Source organism: Lithobates pipiens, unplaced genomic scaffold (genome assembly GCF_037356315.1).
Source record: "Lithobates pipiens isolate NorthernLeopardFrog02 unplaced genomic scaffold, aLitPip1_a1.2 Scaffold_48, whole genome shotgun sequence".
Taxonomy (NCBI): Eukaryota; Metazoa; Chordata; class Amphibia; order Anura; family Ranidae; genus Lithobates; species Lithobates pipiens.
The window spans coordinates 1,451,810-1,470,018 of NW_027507872.1; the positions used below are offsets into that span (position 1 = coordinate 1,451,810).

At 45.2% G+C, this 18,209-nt stretch overlaps 1 protein-coding gene across 1 annotated transcript in view; it reads left to right on the forward strand.

Annotated features, from left to right (window-relative positions):
- The window catches only part of LOC143957012 (membrane-bound acylglycerophosphatidylinositol O-acyltransferase mboat7-like), a 286,357-nt gene that overhangs the window by 64,021 nt on the left and 204,127 nt on the right, over positions 1–18,209 (forward strand). The window contains exon 3 of the mRNA XM_077467160.1: positions 1,809–2,169. Coding sequence (XP_077323286.1) covers positions 1,809–2,169 — 361 coding nt within the window. The remainder of the gene's footprint in view (positions 1–1,808; positions 2,170–18,209) is intronic.

Sequence of the window (18,209 nt, forward strand, 5' to 3'; positions counted from 1 at the left end):
TTTTATTCTCAGGTGTGTTTGAAAATAGAGAGCGACTTCAGGAACTTTACTTCAAGGGGGGCAATAAGATTCAGGAGGGCAGTTTTTTCAGTCTGAAGCCAAAATCAAGAACACCTCAAGAACACATGACCTCAAACTAACCAGAGGAATTTTTCAAAACTAATCTCAAAGCGGTGTTCTGCCCACTGCTACAAAAATGAAAAGCCAGCAGCTACACATACTGCAGCTGCTGGCTTTTAATAATAGGACACTTGCCTGTCCTGGAGTCCAGTGATGTCAGCACCACAGCTGATGGAAACATGCCGCCACCATTGCGGGTAAGGGAACTCTGCAGTGTAGCCTTACAGCTTCACGCCGGGAACCCTAATGCGCATTTGTGAGGCTCCGCCCCTCTCTCCTACTGTTCTGACGGCAGGGGGAGGAGGGTGCCGAGTGGTGATGTCATGGGCTGCAGCCCGGACGTGGGAACATGATACCTGTTCAAGGTCCCCCCCCAGGTGCCAAATGTGGCACCTGAGGGGGGGGGGAGGAGACAAATCAGCGGAAGTCCACTTTTGGGTGGAACTCCACTTTAAAAAGTGTTATTTTAGTGAAAGGATAGTTAATGCTTGGAATAGATTTCCAACAGAGGTAGTGAGCCAGTCAACAATAAATGGCTTCAAACATGCTTGGGACAAACATAGATCTATACTCGAACACACAAAGTTAACAAAAAAAATGCATAACCTGTTAAAAAAAAAAAACGAAAAAAAAAAAATGGGCGGACTCCATGGGCTACTGTTGGTTTTTTTTTTTTTTGTTTTTCTTTCCTGCCATGATTTTTCTGTTTCTGTAGGTGTAAGCTATCTATGTACTATACACCCAAAGTGTGATTGAAAATCTCCCAGAGATGGCATAATCCCATTCAGGCTTAGTGCTAGGACTTTTCTAAGACATTCCCAGCCATTACTGCTAGTAGCAAGCTCTTTTTCTGATTTTTTGCGCTCAGTGTTTGAGAGTTTATTCCTGTGATGAAAACCTGGGAGTGTTATAGCAACGTCCGTACAGACTCCCCTCAGTATAGCCCGTCTCAATATAGATCCTACAGTACAGATGTCTCCCTGTGTGTACCCCGTTCCCTCAGTGCTGACCTCCCTCAGTACACATATCCCCTGGGATAGGCCAGGTATGTATCTATATTCATGCTGGCATCTGCATAGCTTCACATCTACTATCCAGAATCTTACAGCTTCACTGGATACAGTGAGCAAAATATGCTTTTGCCTACCAGATAAATACAGCCACACTGTGCAGTGTGGCAACTAAATTTGCCTGTCAAAAACCAAACATTATCACCAAACTTGCCTAAGTATCCTAGCATCTACCTAGGAGGGTGCTACAATACCATCATGCCAATTTAATTACCTCCTCATCCTCTAGTGCCCTCTGATATCTGTAACCATGACAGTTATAGAATAAATCTGGCCATAGATGGACCTTTCTTTTAGTTCAGCTATTGAGCTGGTGGATGAAGGAATCTCACTGCTGATACATGTATTCTGACAGCTGGAATTGGCTGCAGCTGATGATCAAGAAATGTTTTCCAACATTCCCATTCAACATAATGATCGACTTCTGTTGAGCAGGGACACGCAGACATGGATTGAGATTTGGCTGATACCTGCTGAACCGGACAAATTTTGATCCATCTTTGGCCAGCTTTCAAACATTCTCAGTTGCAAACAAATTTTATAGGTACACATACTGTTAATTCCTTGGAAAAAAAGTTATGACTTTTTCATATATCTTCTTTTTTTTTTTTTTTGCAGGACCCTTCTATCGCTACAAAACTTACCATGACTGGCTACATCAAATTAATGCTCAAGATATCCCGAGCTGGAAGCCCATGATGGCGCGGCTGAGACCTACACCAGTATTTGGTGTTCTGTTTCTTATAATCTCCTATTATTTTCCTCTAAATTATGTTAAAAAGGATGAGTTTTATGAGCAAGCTTTTCTATTTCGCCTTTTTTACATGGTCCCAATCTTCTTCGTTTTTCGAATGCGTTTTTATGTAGCCTGGATATTTGCAGAATGCAGTTGCATCGCTGCTGCCTTTGGTGCCTACCCTGTCACTGCAAAATCACGTTCTGGAGGAGGGCCAACAATAGAAAATGTTCACCTAGAAAGGTATGTTACCTTTATTTAAAGTGCATCTTTGTGATAATAAATGGTATGTTGCTCCTTGTGCATAATTCAGCCAGTATCCCTAAAATCACAATTTTTATACAGTGCATGCTTGCTGTGACGTGTACAAAAAAAGCAAAATATAACTCAAGGTTTCTATATTTACCCGTTTGAAACTTTAGATGTGTATATGCTCCTTGTGGAGCCTTGTTAGTCATGCAGTTCCAAAGGGTCCTGGGAATGTTTTATTTGCTCTAACTTTATATGTGGAGAACATAGTGCCTGGACGTAACCTCATTCAGAAATTGAAGAAAAGTTGAACTGGCAGAATCCTACAAGGTTATAGTTTAACTCTTAAAACTGTCTGGAAGAGGTAAAATATTACTAGCTTTTCAGGACACAGTCACTTTAATCATTATGACTGAGTTATATGAAGCTACCTTCAGGTCATAGGAAAGTGGCAAGCAAAGGAAGGCTGCAAGGACACCCCCCCCCCCCCCCCCAATATGACGTGTCCTATTTTCAGTTAGCCTCCATTTTGTGCTAGAGCCCTTGGCTGATGGACCTCTTCTCTCTGCTGAGAGAGGCTTACCTTCTGTGGAGAAGGCATCTCTCTCCAGCAGGATGATTCTTCTATCAAGATCTGCTGCACCATGGCCAATCCAGCTCTTCATGCAGCTTCCTGATCAGTTGTCTCTGCAGAACCATAGGGGACCGGACCCCATCGGATGGATGTGAAGTGGGCTTGTAACCATGCTTTCACAAACTGGACCCTGCTGAAGGTGGGGGGGGGGGGGGATTTGGCTAGGTTTATAGCCAAGTTTAATTCCAGGGGGAATTAGATTGGATTTATTTACTAGACACATTAAACCCTAAGGCAGGGGTCTCAAACCAGTGGCCCTCCAACTGTTGCAAAACTACAAGTCCCCTGAGGCATTCCAAGGCTGACAGCTACAAGCATGGCTCCCACAGGCAGAGGCATGATGGGACTTGTAGTTTCGCAACAGCTGGAGAGACGCCGGTTTGAGACCCCTGCCCTAAGGGCATACCTTATGGTACTACTTTGATTGTCTGGTTCTAACTAAGTTGGCCATACACTGTATAATTGTGCAGATGGGACAGTTTCATATAGATGCAACCATTACTATGCAGTTCTCTGTCTTTCCTGATTAGTGTAATAGGTTATTCTATATTCTATGCTGTATGAACCTGTTGGGCTGTGCAGATTGGACAACCAGATTGCATGTTGTATGCTCAGCAATAGAAAGTTTGCTTTTTGTAAGGTGCGCCCCTCTAGTTCTGCTCGAGCTGGACTCTAGTGGTAATTGGAAAGACACTCTGACCGGTCGGGTAGTTAAGGCAACCATGCACAATGAATGGATTATCAAGAGTACCATTCTTTATTCCGTGAACATTGAATATATGCACTTAGAGAATACACAAGACACAAGGGGGAAAGGCCCTTTAGTCAACCAATCAAATGACAAAAAACACAACCAATCGTATACATCCACATCTATGTTTGTCATACAATAAGCAAAATGTTTAGGTGATTTCTGCTAGAAATAATTTCTATGGAACATGTATAAAAATATGTTTTTATAACCTTAAGCTCTTATCATGTTTTGCAAGTATGCAAAACCCAAATGTCAGCTGTGAGCACAGGCGCATCCTGCTTCTTGCAGACTTCAGAAGAAACTTGCAAAGCATGGTGTGGGAAGCAGTTTCACTAACCTTCAGTATATATCTGTTCAAGCAGAGTCTAAATGTAATAAGAAGAGTATAAACTTAAAGGGTGACTCTTCCTATCCTTACACTTTTTATATATACAGTATCTCACAAAAGTGAGTACACCCTCACATTTTTGTAAATATTTTATTATATACTTTCATGTAACAACACTGAAGAAATTACACTTTGCTACAATGTAAAGTAGTGAGTGTACAGCTTGTATAACAGTGCAAATTTCCTGTCCCCTCAAAATAAATCAACATACAGCCATTAATGTCTTAACCACTGGCAACAAAAGTGAGTACACCCCTAAGTGAAAATGTCCAAATTGGGCAGTGTGAATGGGGAGCAGGTGTGTTAGGTTTGGTGTATCGCTCTCACTCTCTCTCATACTGATCACTGGAAGTTCAAAATAGCACCTCATGGCAAAACACTGGAAAAAAAATTAATTTGTGCGCTACATAAAGATGGCCCAGGACATGAGATGATTGCCAAGACCCTGAAACTGAGCTGCATTAAGGTGGCCAAGACCATACAGTGGTTTAACAGGTATCGCTCAGAACAGGCCTCGCCATGATCGACCGAAGAAGTTGAGTGCACGTGCTCAGTGTAAAATCCAGAGGTTGTCTTTGGGAAATAGACGTATGAGTGCTGCCAGAATTGCTGCAGAGGTTGAAAGGGTGGGGGGTTTGCCTGTCAGTGCTCACACCTTACACTGCATCAAATTGGTCTGCATGGCTGTTGTCCTAGAAGGAAGCCTTTTTTGACCACTGGGCACTTAAACCCCCTTAATAACCAGACCAATTTTCAGTCTTCAGTGCTCACATTTTGAATGATAATTACTCAGTCATACAACACTGTACCCATATGATTGTTTTTTTACACACAAATCAGGCTTTCTTTTGTTGGTATTTAATCACCATTGGGTTTTTTTCTTTTTTGCGCTATAAAAGAAAAAAAGGCTTTTTTTAAAATAAAAGATACCTAACATGTCACCCTTCAAAATTGCACACGCTCGTGGAATGGCGCCAAACTTAACTACTTAAAAATCCCCATAGGAATGTAAACATCCCTTGTAATAGGAATATGGCATGACAGGTCCTCTTTACGTGAGATATGGGGTCAATAAGAACCCACATCTCACCTCTAGGCTGGAAAGCCTGAAATAAAAAAAAAACGATCCTGGCTTCGATCGTAGCAGTGAGGCGGTAGAAACACTGGAGGGCGGCAGGAGGGGGGGGGATGTCCCCTCCCGCCTCCCGTAAGAATGATCAAGCAGCGGAACAGCCACTATGATCATTCTTATGGTGTAGGGAATTGCCAGCTGAAAAAGATGACATCTGAATGCTGCCTGTAGCTGCAGGCATCATTCAGATATCCCCACACAAAGTCAAGAAAGTCATTTGACAGCTGGCAGGCGGGAAGTGGTTAAAGCACATTTTTTTTGTTAACTCAAAGTTGTCCATTTATACAATATTTCTAACAAATAGCATGTACATACCAAAAATGACACCCCAAAATAGATTCTCCTACTCCTGCTGAGTACGGTGATACCACATGTGTGAGACTTCCACAGCCTGGCCACAAACAGAGGGCGAGCGGCCTATAGCAAAATGACGGCTGGGCGGTGGTTCAGTTATCCTGACTGGGCATCATATGACATCCAGTCTGACACACCGCTCCGCCGATCTTGGTAAAGAGCCTTTGACGTAGGCCCTTTGCCACCTGATCAGCCGGGTCCAATCACGGCTGATCATGATGTCAACAGGAAAAGCCATTGATCGGCTTTTCCTCACTCACGTCAAAAAAAAAACATAATTTGTGTACTAAATTTAATTCGGATTAGTACGAAATATGAGTTTTCGTTAGATTCGTAAACTTGTTGTTAAAATAAAAGTTTGTTATGATGAATTTATCATTATGAGGGGCTCCCACCATCCCTGTGCTGTACTGACTTCCTCTGATTGGTGAACAAAACACCAGTCATGTTTCTGTTAATTTGGATCCGAAATTCGTTAACGAAATTTCGGAAGCATAAAAATTTGTATTTCGGATTCGTATGAATCTACGATTTTCTGGAAATTCGTACAAATTTTCGATTCGTACGAAACAAATCGCACATGTCTAGAGGAGAGCCGATCGGTGGCTCTCCTGACAGGGGAGGTCTGCACTTATTATTAGTGCAGCCCCCCACTCGGATGCCAACACTAGATCCACCAGGAGAACCGCCAGGACCACCAGGGAAGGCGGCAACATGTGGATGGCCAGTTATGTACCCCATGGCCATCCACATGTGCAAATTATGCCCAATCTGTGCCAATCATTGCCCACAAATGGGCACTGACTGGCATAATTATATAGCATGATGCCCAGCAATGCCACCAATCTGTGTCATCAGTGCCACCCATCCATGTTCATCAGTGCCACCTATCAGTGTTCATCCATGCCCATCAGTGCCCATCAGTTCCACCCGTGAGTGCCCATCAGTGCCGCCTATCGGTGCCCGTTGGTGCCACCTCACCAGTGCCCATCAGTGCCACCATATCAGTGTAGTCATATCAGTGGCCATCATTGAAGAAGAAAACGTACTTATTTACAAAAAAATTTAACAGAAACAAAGAAAAACTTGTGTTTTTTTTTCAAAATTTTCGGTCATTTTTAATTTGCGTAAAAAATACAAACTGCAGAGGTGATCAACTGCCACCAAAATAAAGCTCTATTTGTGGGAACAAAATGATAAGAAATTTGTTTGGGTAAAGTGTTGTATGACCGCGCAATTGTCATTTACGGTAAATTGCTGCAGGGCTGAAAATTGGCTTGGGCAGGTAGATGTCTAAGGCCTCATTTAGACAAGGCGGATCCACTTACGTGGAGTCCGCCTGTGTTCCACCAGCTCAGCTGACCTGGGACCTGATCTCCGGTGAGCCAGCAGATGACAGGTCCCTCTCTGCTCACTGAGCGGTGAGGGGCTTGTCGAGTGCCACTGGATTCTATGGAGAGATTGAATGAAAACGGACAGCATGTCCGTTTTTCATCAGATCTCACCCAGTCCGATCTGCCAGCGATGAATCCGGACGTAGGGCTATCCTTTTGCTATTGGCAGATCGGACCGGGACGGATGTCAGCGGACATGTCACCGCTGAAATCCATCGCTCCATAGACCAGCATGGAGTGCTCGTTCAGGTCCGCCGTCAAAACTGACAGGCAGACCTGAACAGTCCGACAGTGTGTAAGGGGCCTAAGTGCCTGGTATGGAAGTGGTTAAAAATGATGCACAAGAAAGCCTGCAAAAAGTTTGACAAAGACAAGCAGGCTAAGGACATGTATTACTGGAACCATGTCCTGTGGTCTGATGAAACCAAGATAAACTTATTTGGTTCAGATTGTGTCAAGCATGTGTGGTGGCAACCAGGTGAGGAGTATAAAGAAAAGTGTTTCTTGCCTACTGTCAATCATGGTGGTGGGTGTGTCATGGTCTGTGGCTGCATGAGTTCTGCCAGTGCTGGAGAGCTACAGTTCATTGAGGAAACCATTAATTTCAACATGTACTGTGACATACTGAAGCAGAGCATGATCCCCTCCCCTCAGAGACGGGACTGCAGGGCAATATTCTAACATAATAATGCCAAACGCCTCCAGGACGACCACTGCCTTGCTAAAGAAGCTGCAGGTAAAGGCGATGGACTGGCCATGCATGTCTCGAGACTTAAACCCCATTGAGCATCTGTGGGGCATCCTCAAACGGAAGGTGGAGGGAGCACAAGGTCTCTAACATCCACCAGCTCCATGATGTTGTCATGGTGGAGTGCAAGAGGACTCCATTGGCAACCTGTGAAGCTCTCGTTAACCCCATTCCCAAAATATTGACAATTTGGGCCCAATTTGGAAAATTTCACTTAGGGGTGTACTCACTTTTGTTGCCAGCAGTTTAGACTTTAACCTCCTCGCGCCCGCCCTATAGCCGAATGACGGCCGTAGAGCAGGCGCGTTCGTCCGGGCAGTCGTCCCTGGACGACCTGATGTTTACTTCCGCAATGCGCGCCGCCGCGCATCGCGGAAGTTCTGTGTTCGCCGTGTCCCCCGGGGACAGGCAAACACAGATCGCTGTAAACGGCCAATCACAGCGGCCGTTTACAGCGTGATCGGCGTGTCCAATGGGAGATGATCTCATATGTAAACATATGAGATCATCTCTCAGCGCCGCTCTCCTTCCTCGCACAGACAGTGCGAGAGGGGAGAGATGAACGGCTGCAGCGGCAGCCGTTCTGCCTGTGAAAAAAATAAAAGTAAAAAAATAAAGTGCCATCCTCCCCTAGCAGTGCCATCCTCCCCTAGCAGTGCCATCCGCCCCAGTGCCATCCACCCCAGTGCCACCTGCCCCCAGTGCCATCCACCCCAGTGCCACCTGCCCCCAGTGCCACCTGCCCCCAGTGCCACGTGTCGTCAGTGCCACATAGTGCCATCTGTCATCAGTGCCACGTATCAGTGCCATCTGTCATCAGTGCCACGTATCAATGCCATTTGTCATCAGTGCCACCTGTCAGTGTCACATGCCATCTGTTGTCAGTGTCGCGTGTCATCAATGCCACTTATCAGTGCCATCTGTCATCAGTGTCACGCGTCATCGGTGTCATGTATTAGTGCCATCTGTCATCGGTGGCACATATTAGTGCCACGTATTAGTGCCATCTGTCATCGGTGGCACATATTAGTGCCACGTATCTTCAGTGCCACGTATTAGTGCCACGTGTCATCAGTGCCACGTATAAGTGCCATGCGTCATCAGTGCCACATATTAGTGCCATCTGTCATCAGTGCCACATATTAGTGCCATCTGTCATCAGTGCCACCTGTCATCAGTGCCACGTATCAGTGCCATCTGTCATCAGTGTCACGTGTCATTGTCCTGGTGCTTCAAAAGTGTAATAAATAGTCAACAAGTTAGAGGTGTAATTTATGTTCCTAGAACGCATGATGGCGCTACCTGCATGTTGGGCCTCTCTATGTGGCCAGGCTGTGAAAAAGTCACACACATGTGGTATTGTAATACTCAGGAGGAGTAGCAGAATTTTTTGGGGGGTGTCATTTGTGGTATACACATGCCACGTGAGAGAAATAACCTATTACAATGACAATTTTGTGGAGAAAAAAAAATGAAAAATCTTAATTTTGCAAAGAATTGTGGGAAAAAAATGACAACATCAAAAAGCTCACTACGCCTCTTACTAAATACCTTGGAATGTCTACTTTCCAAAAAGGGGTCATTTGGGGGGTATTTGTACTTTCCTGACTTGTTCGGGTCACAAGAAGCGAGATAGGCCACCAGTACATCAGGTGTGATCAATTTTGTGCGATTCGCACCACAGTTTGTAGACTCTCTAACTTTCACAAAGACCAAATAATATCCACAAATTTGGGTTATTTTTACCAAAGACATGTAGCAGTATAAATTGTGACCAAAATTTATGAAGAAAAATTAATAATTTGCATAATTCTGTCACAGAAACAAAGAAATATGCGTTTTTTTTCAAAATTTTTGGTCTTTTTTCATTTATAGCGCAAAAAATAAAAACCCCAGAGGTGATCAAATAACACCAAAAGAAAGCTCTATTTGTGGGAAAAAAAGGACAAAAAATTCATTTGGGTACAGTGTTGCATGACTGAGTAATTGTCATTCAAATTGTGAGAGCACCGAAAGCTGAAAATTGGTCTGGGCAGAATGGTGTTTAAGTGCCCAGTAAGCAAGTGGTTAATGGCTGCGTGTTGAATTATTTTGAGGGGACAGCACATTTATACTGTTATGCAAGCTGTACACTCACTGCTTTACATTTTAGCAAAGTGTAATTTCTTCAGTGTTGTCACATGAAAAGATATAATAAAATATTGACAAAAATGTGAGGGGCTACTCATTTTTGTGAGATACTGTATTTGTGTTAAATGTGTAGTGTCCTAAATTGGATGCACATTGCTTTTCAAAGTTACTTGCCTACTGTAAACTTGTTGTTGTTACATAGTAAGGTTGAATAAAGACACCAGTCCATCCAGTTCAACCTGTGTGTCTACAATTGTCCCTATCCCTGTGCATTAGAGAGCTAGGCCCTGTGATCCAGTACTTTTTGGTATTGAGGCCATAAAGTTTTACTGGCAGGCTGCTGTCGCAGGTCCAGGATTGTGGGGTAACCTGAGAGTTTCCCGGTTCCTGAAGGATTCCTATAAGGTCTCAGAGCCTACTGTGAAGGGTGAAGATTGGGTCTTTATCTGATAAAAACCTGCTGCGAGGATAAGGTAAGGGGGATTTTCTCAGGAATTTCTCCTTCTATGTATAGTGTTGTCATGCCTATGTGTCACCACTGGGGGCTGTATTGAGCACTCACCGTCCTGACTCTGGAAACAGCAGAAGCCTTCACTGTCCTCTCCTCCAGCCCGAACAGATCCTCTGGTAAGAAAAATGGGGGTCTGGTCACTTCCTGTGCCCCCAGATTGGCTTTATTCCCCTTCAGGGGGGCATGCCAAGACAGTTGCCTCTCTTTTGAAAAAAAAGGAGAAAAATATAAAGGGCAGACCACGGCCGCATCATCAAAGGATTTAACCCCCCCCCCATGCTTACAGGTTCACCGGACGCTGCTAGCGTGGGAAAACACCTTCCTTGAAAGGAAAGGGGGGCGTAATTCACGGGGGGGGGCATGGCTAACGGCGTCAGACGCCGGCCACACATGGAGGAAGCTGGTCTCAGCGCTGTATGTGTGAAAGCTGCTGCTGGCTGTGGGAGGTACAGAGCAGGTAGATGGCTTGGTCAGGTTAGTGTACACAGGCTTACTCCTTTGGCACATTATACTTTGCTGTAGCTAGGGTTAATAGCAGCTAATGGTGCTGAACTATAGCCTAGCAATGTACATTCTTTGGCATAGAGCCTCTGCTTTATGCTTCAGGCTATAAATGGTAATGTGACCAGGAACTTCTCCAAAAGGTCATTTGTTTTGCACTTTTTTTTTCTTCTACCATTTAAAAATTTGAAAGAAGATTAATGCTATGATGTCTCTCCATAGTAGGACTAAACATAGCAGATTCCCATCTAGTCCTCAGGGCCCTTTTGTTGAGGTGCAGGAGGCTGGGGATCAGGTAGATCTTCGCAAATATTGGAAGATACTTATTTCTCTTATATTCACCGACTGACGCAGCTTCTTCTCTTTCGACCATTGGGTTGTTATGCCACCTTCAGGAGAAGACTAAGCATTACATGTTAACATGTGATAATAAACCTAGAACTTTCTAGTTCTGCCCAAGGGGCAGTCCCTTAGGTAACAACCCCTCAGCATGCTACTGCAGCCTCAGTTTTATTTTGCCTAGCGAAGGAGAAGGACCTAGGAACCCTGATAGGCCCATCGGTCTGTCTTTTTTCTGCAGAAGCTTGGATTTTGGCGCAAGATGATAGATCCTGTAATCTGCTATCAACAGCCATCTGGGTGACAGGCTGGATACCCTCATCCTTTTAGTCTCCCCAGTCTGGCCATCGAGCGTGTGCAGACCAAAGCTGGGTTGGCCACGACAAAACCCCAGCTCCAGAGGTGGTCAGTGAGCTTTTTTGCACCGGGGCGCACATATGACCAGACTGCTGATGTCTGTGTGCCGAGGCCAGAAGCCACCCTGTACTGATCAGAGTGGGTCTGTAATGGAATGTCTCCCAGCTCTTTAGGACTGCTAAGTACAGCTCTCCCTGCCTCACCTCTCTCTCTTCTCTCTCTCTGTCCCTATCTTCCCTCCACCTGCCTGTGGGGGATGCTGCATGTGGCTGCTGAGCTGTGTGTGTGTGTGTGTGTGTGTGTGTGTGTACAGGGGCTCAAACCTGTGGGGGGGCTGCGCTGGCTGGCTGTGTCCTGAGTCCTGTTTCTCATGTTCCTGGAGGTGCCTGTGAGGCTGTGCCTGTGTCCCTTGCAGCGCTGATCACCGCCATTTGTTCAGCTCTGTCCCTCATGGTTTCAGCATCAGTGGCCATCTTATGTGTGGGCAAGGGAAAGCATGCTCTCCTGTGCTTCGGTGGCCATTTTCTAGAAGCCTGAACACGTTTTTCAGCTTTCTCTAGCAGCAGTATGTGTCCCTGTGCTCTGGCGGCCATTTTCCCAGTGTTTTATGTCCTTATACTGGACGCTGGGCGGCCATTTCCTTTGAGCCTGAGCACTTTGCAGAGCGGTTTCAGTGCCACTAGCAGGAACTTCCACTGACACAGAGCAGATCCCTCTGCACCTGGAAGCCAACAGAGACCACAGGCACTACTTGCTGGACAGCGCAGAACCTTTTCAGGGTGGTGAGTCCTGTGGGAAAGAGCCCCTCAGTCAGCAGCACTGAGGGTGGGACTGTCACTGCCCTACCTCCCCTTCGGGTGGCAGACAGGGTAGGGCTAGCATGACTTCAGAAACTGGTGTTTCTTCACCTGAAGTCCAGTCAATTGCAACTTGTTCGCCCTCGGAATGTGCAGTGCCCTTGGACGCCTTGTCGGCGGTCCTCAATTTGTTTGTTGCCAAGATGGAGGCGGTGCAAGGTGCTAAAAAGTGGCCCCTGCCCCCCCCCCCCCCCGTCCTGGGGAGAGCTCTGACGCAGACTCGGGCCCTGCAGAGCTGGTGACCCCTGCTCTGTCGTTTCAGATGAGGCTGACCAGGACAATGAGGATGAGTACCCGTCCGGTCCGTGCGCGACAAAACGCTTGTTGGAGCACTTATCACAGCTGTGCGTGATAACCTGAAGATTCAGGAGCCAGCAGATCCCTCTTCTGATGTAGTGGTCCCTTTTGGGTCCCGTAAGCCAGCCATTCACCTAAGGTGTTCCCGTACACACTTTTCACACTTCAGCATTATCACACATACTGGAGTACACACTTATTTGTTTTACCAATGTCGTCCTCACTGAGAACTTGCTTCACTCTTGGCACACAACACATGGTTTCTTCCCCCCCCCCCCCCCCTTTTTCACTTTGGGTGTTTTATTTCATTCTATTTTTCGGTTGGTTATTTACATTTTTTTCACAGGGGTGTTTTTTTTTTCTTCCTTGCATAGGCTTTGTGGGTAAGTAATACCTCCCTTGGGCATCTGGGATTATTTGAGATCTCTCTGCATGCTGAACACTTATAGGCATGTTCACATACAATATGAACAAGCATTTCTGAGTAATGCAGCCTGGTTGCCTGCTCATCTAACCTTGAGCGAGCAAAGCTATCATACATATGCATGAAATTCCGCTGCAGGTAGGACCTTTCCGCCTTTTGGCTGCTGATGCTCGCACTCCCTCCTATGAAGTTCATTAGAGGGGAGTGAAAAGTGTGATCTCTCGTAAGCCGCACCATTGCACACCGCCTTTGCTTTTCTTCCTGGTGTGCGGTACCATTTGGGAGCGTCGAGGCCCCTCATGGGGGGAGAGACAAGCGGTCTATCTTTGAGAAGGATTTCCACTGTGAATGTTTTCTCCATCTTTTTTGATGTACAATACCGGGTAACTATGCTAGGGTATTAGGTACCTACATTGTATTGAAGTAATTTTCAATGTACACACTCATGGTATTCTTTTTTCATAGCAGACCATCCCTCTGAAGAAGACCCGTATAGTGGGTTGAAACATGTCAGAGTCATATTTCCACTGTCTGTAATTCTGTACAATGCTTGTATGAAATTTTTGTCTGTATATGTACATCTTTCTCACTATTGTTGTTCTTTATTATTTTTAATTATTTGTCCAGTGGAGTTCATTTTTTAACCCATGTGCCATACGTCTTTATGCATTAATGAATATTGATTTTTTTTTTACTTAATATTCTTAGATTCATTTTTTGCTGCCAAAAAACCCCACTGTAGGCAAATTCGTTCCTTTTCTTTTTTTTTTTTTTTTTGTCTGTTTTAGGGATGAGCAGCACTCTCCAACTTTTTGCCATAGGAAATCAGATCACAGACCCATTGGTCAGACAGTCGAGAGGACCACTGGGCTGCAAATGCCCGAAGGTGACCCCCCACCCGAGTTATGGGTGGGGGCAAACCTTCATGCGATAGCACTTTTGTTCGCAGGCTTGTAGTTCCAGGGACATTTTTGCCCTTCCGTGGTCATCCTGTCGGGCTGGGGATGTTTAGCCGAAGCTCCGGGCAGACGAAAAAGCAGTTTGTGAGCGGAAAAAGAGTGGCTCCGTAGCCTTCCTGGCCTGTGAGAGTAGAGTGCTCTTACCATCTGTGGCATTCCTAATAATGTGCTCCAAAGAGCCGGTTGCCAAGGAAGGGAAGATCCGTCAGGGCTTTTTTGGATGCCTGGTCAGCAGACCAGCACTGCAACCAAATCAGGCACCTCAGCACCACTGCTGACACTGAAGCCCTGGATAACAGGGGGAGGGTATCCAGGGCCGTGTCACAAACCTACTTAAGGCCATGCACTAGTTGGTATGCTAGTTCCACGGAGACAGGAGAAGCCTGCTGTTCTCCCAATTTGCGGTGCAGCAGTTTTGCCCACTCAGTGTCTGCGACACAAGTGCGGATGCCAGTACTGGTCGCACAGTTGACCCCACAACCGTAAACAAGGAACGAGCCACTGCCTCGGCATTCCCGTTGTGAGATCCTTAAATGCAGGAGTCCCCTCTACCGGGATTCTGGTTACTTTGTTTAATCTGGATAATGGGGGGTCCACGACCAGAGGAGCCGACCACTTTTTGAGAAGGCTCTCCTAAAAGGGGCAACGCACCGCCATGTATTTGGGGACCGAAAGGTCCGTTGTGGTTGACCCAATTCCTTGTAAATGAACTTCAAGAAAGGGAGAGGTAAATTGGAAATTATGAAAATGGAGGAGAAGCTGTGCACTAAAAATCTCCCTATACCAATTCACAAACCAATAATACCGAAAAAGTGTTGGACTATACCGGTACTCAATTTAATACATAAAGATCAGAGAATATATAATAGAATCATATACATTTTAATACAAAAGGAAAAAAATTACACAAAGACAAGAAAAATTATTAATGCATAAAAACATATCCTATTTAAAAGGCTAGTACACCCCAGATTCTTATGTATGGTTGCTCATGGTGGAGTTCCATTCTAGGGGTACCATTGGGGATTCCTCGACTAGTTTCGTGGAATTTATCCGCTTCATCCGGAGGGAGTCTAAAAGTTAAATATATATTAGAAATTTCATACCTATTCAAAATTCATATAATTATACAATCATATGGGTATATACCACAAAATAAACAAAAATCAACAGAGATATGTAAATATATTTACACAAAAAAGGGGGATTGAAGGAGGGATTTGTTATGAAAAAAAAAAAAAAACCTATCGAACATACAATTGGGGTCACATCCACTCAATATTTCTCCCACCGGCGGACATGGGGGATATAGTGCACATGATGGAAAAAAAAAAAAGGGGGGGGGGGGGGAACTTGTAATCATATTTGGAACCACCTCCAATACAAAAAATTGGACAGAGGTATCGAACCGATGGTAAAGGCCAATGTGTCTCCCAATCGTGGTTAGCTTCCCATTACCTGAATCATATAGATGGTCGCCAATACGCTGTCTGAGCTCACGAATTGTTTTGCCGACGTAAAATGCTCCACATCGGCAAATCGTCATGTAGATAATACCTTTGGTATTACAATTAGAAAAAGTATGTGAATATAATGTTTCACCGTTCGGTAATACAAACTTGTTGCCCTCCTTTATCCATGGGCAACGGGGACATTCATTACATCTAAAAGTTTCCATCATGTGCACTATATCCCCCATGTCCGCCGGTGGGAGAAATTTTGAGTGGACGTGACCCCAATTGTATGTTCGATATGTTTTTTTTTTTTCTTTCACCCCTCTTTCTTTTCCCCTTTTTCTCCTTCCCTCCCCCCCCTCCCCCCCCCCTCTTTTCCCCTCCTTATTCATTCTTTAGTGAGCGTGGTTGGCCTAAACACACATAGATAACGTTTGGTTCAAGTTGTTAAACATGCTATTGCCAACGTCATTTAACTGATGCACAGCCTCTGGCAGGTAATATCTATACTAAATCTACGTTATTTTTTGATTCTCATATTTTTGTATCCACTATATCTTACCCCATTATTATAAATATGATTACAAGTTCCCCCCCCCCCCTTTTTTTTTTCCATCATGTGCACTATATCCCCCATGTCCGCCGGTGGGAGAAATATTGAGTGGATGTGACCCCAATTGTATGTTCGATATGTTTTTTTTTTTTTTTTTTTTTTTCATAACAAATCCCTCCTTCAATCCCCCTTTTTTGTGTAAATATATTTACATATCTCTGTTGATTTTTGTTTTTGTGGTATATACCCATATGATTGTATAATTACATGAATTTTGAATAGGTATGAAATTTCTAATATATATTTAACTTTTTAGACTCCCTCCGGATAAAGCGGATAAATTCCACGAAACTAGTCGAGGAATCCCCAATGGTACCCCTAGAATGGAACTCCACCATGAGCAACCATACATAAGAATCTGGGGTGTACTAGCCTTTTAAATAGGATATGTTTTTATGCATTAATAATTTTTCTTGTCTTTGTGTAATTTTTTTCCTTTTGTATTAAAATTTATGAGATTCTATTATATATTCTCTGATCTTTATGTATTAAATTGAGTACCGGTATAGTCCAACACTTTTTCGGTATTATTGGTTTGTGAATTGGTATAGGGAGATTTTTAGTGCACAGCTTCTCCTCCATTTTCACAATTTCCAATTTACCTCTCCCTTTCTTGAAGTTTATTTACAAGGAATTGGGTCGACCACAACGGACCTTTCGGTCCCCAAATACATGGCGGTGCGTTGCCCCTTTTAGGAGAGCCTTCTCAAAAAGTGGTCGGCTCCTCTGGTCGTGGACCCCCCATTATCCAGATTAAACAAAGTAACCAGAATCCCAGTAGAGGGGACTCCTGCATTTAAGGATCTCACAACGGGAATGCCGAGGCAGTGGCTCGTTCCTTGTTTACGGTTGTGGGGTCAACTGTGCGACCAGTACTGGCATCCGCACTTGTGTCGCAGACACTGAGTGGGCAAAACTGCTGCACCGCAAATTGGGAGAACAGCAGGCTTCTCCTGTCTCCGTGGAACTAGCATACCAACTAGTGCATGGCCTTAAGTAGGTTTGTGACACGGCCCTGGATACCCTCCCACTGTTATCCAGGGCTTCAGTGTCAGCAGTGGTGCTGAGGTGCCTGATTTGGTTGCAGTGCTGGTCTGCTGACCAGGCATCCAAAAAAGCCCTGACGGATCTTCCCTTCCTTGGCAACCGGCTCTTTGGAGCACATTATTAGGAATGCCACAGATGGTAAGAGCACTCTACTCTCACAGGCCAGGAAGGCTACGGAGCCACTCTTTTTCCGCTCGCAAACTGCTTTTTCGTCTGCCCGGAGCTTCGGCTAAACATCCCCAGCCTGACAGGACGACCACGGAAGGGCAAAAATGTCCCTGGAACTACAAGCCTGCGAACAAAAGTGCTATCGCATGAAGGTTTGCCCCCACCCATGACTCGGGTGGGGGGTCACCTTCGGGAGTTTGCAGCCCAGTGGTCCTCTCGACTGTCTGACCAATGGGTCTGTGATCTGATTTCCTATGGCTACAAGATAGATTTCCTCTCTTGGCCGCAAAACGGATTCTTCGCCTCCAGCATATCCGTTCTCCCGGCTCACCGGGAGGCCCTCTTGGGGGCAGTAGGGGACCTGCTGAATCGCAGGGTGATTGTACCTGTTCCAGAATCGGAAAGTTTCCAGGGGTTCTACTCAAACCTGTTTGGACGTACCCCTGTCCTTCTTGGGAACTACAATCTTGGATCTAAAAGCCCTCAATCACTTTGTAAAAGTGCAGAGGTTCAGAATGGAATCAGTTCGCTCAGTAGTCGCTGCACTCCATCAAGGGGACTCCCTGGCGTCCTTAGACATCCAGGGTGCGTACCTGCACATACCCAATGCCTCCAGCATCAAAAGTTTCTGCGATTGCAGTTGGGGTAGCCCACTACCAATTTGTGGCTCTCCCTTTTGGTTTTGTATCAGCCCCCCGAGTCTTTACCAAGGTATTGGCTCCTGTTTTGGCATTGCTACGGCAACACGGGATCGCGATCGTGAGTTACCTAGACGATCTCCTCCTGAGAGCTTCTTCCGACTCAGAGTTAGAAGAGGATGTGGCAATTGCCATGCAGACCCTGCAAGAATTTGGGTGGCTGTTGAACCTAAAACAGTCGTTGATACCAACTCAGCATTTGGAGTACCTAGGCTTGCTGCTGGACTCCAGGGAAGCGAGAGTGTTTCTCCCTTCAGATAAGCTGCAGATTCTCA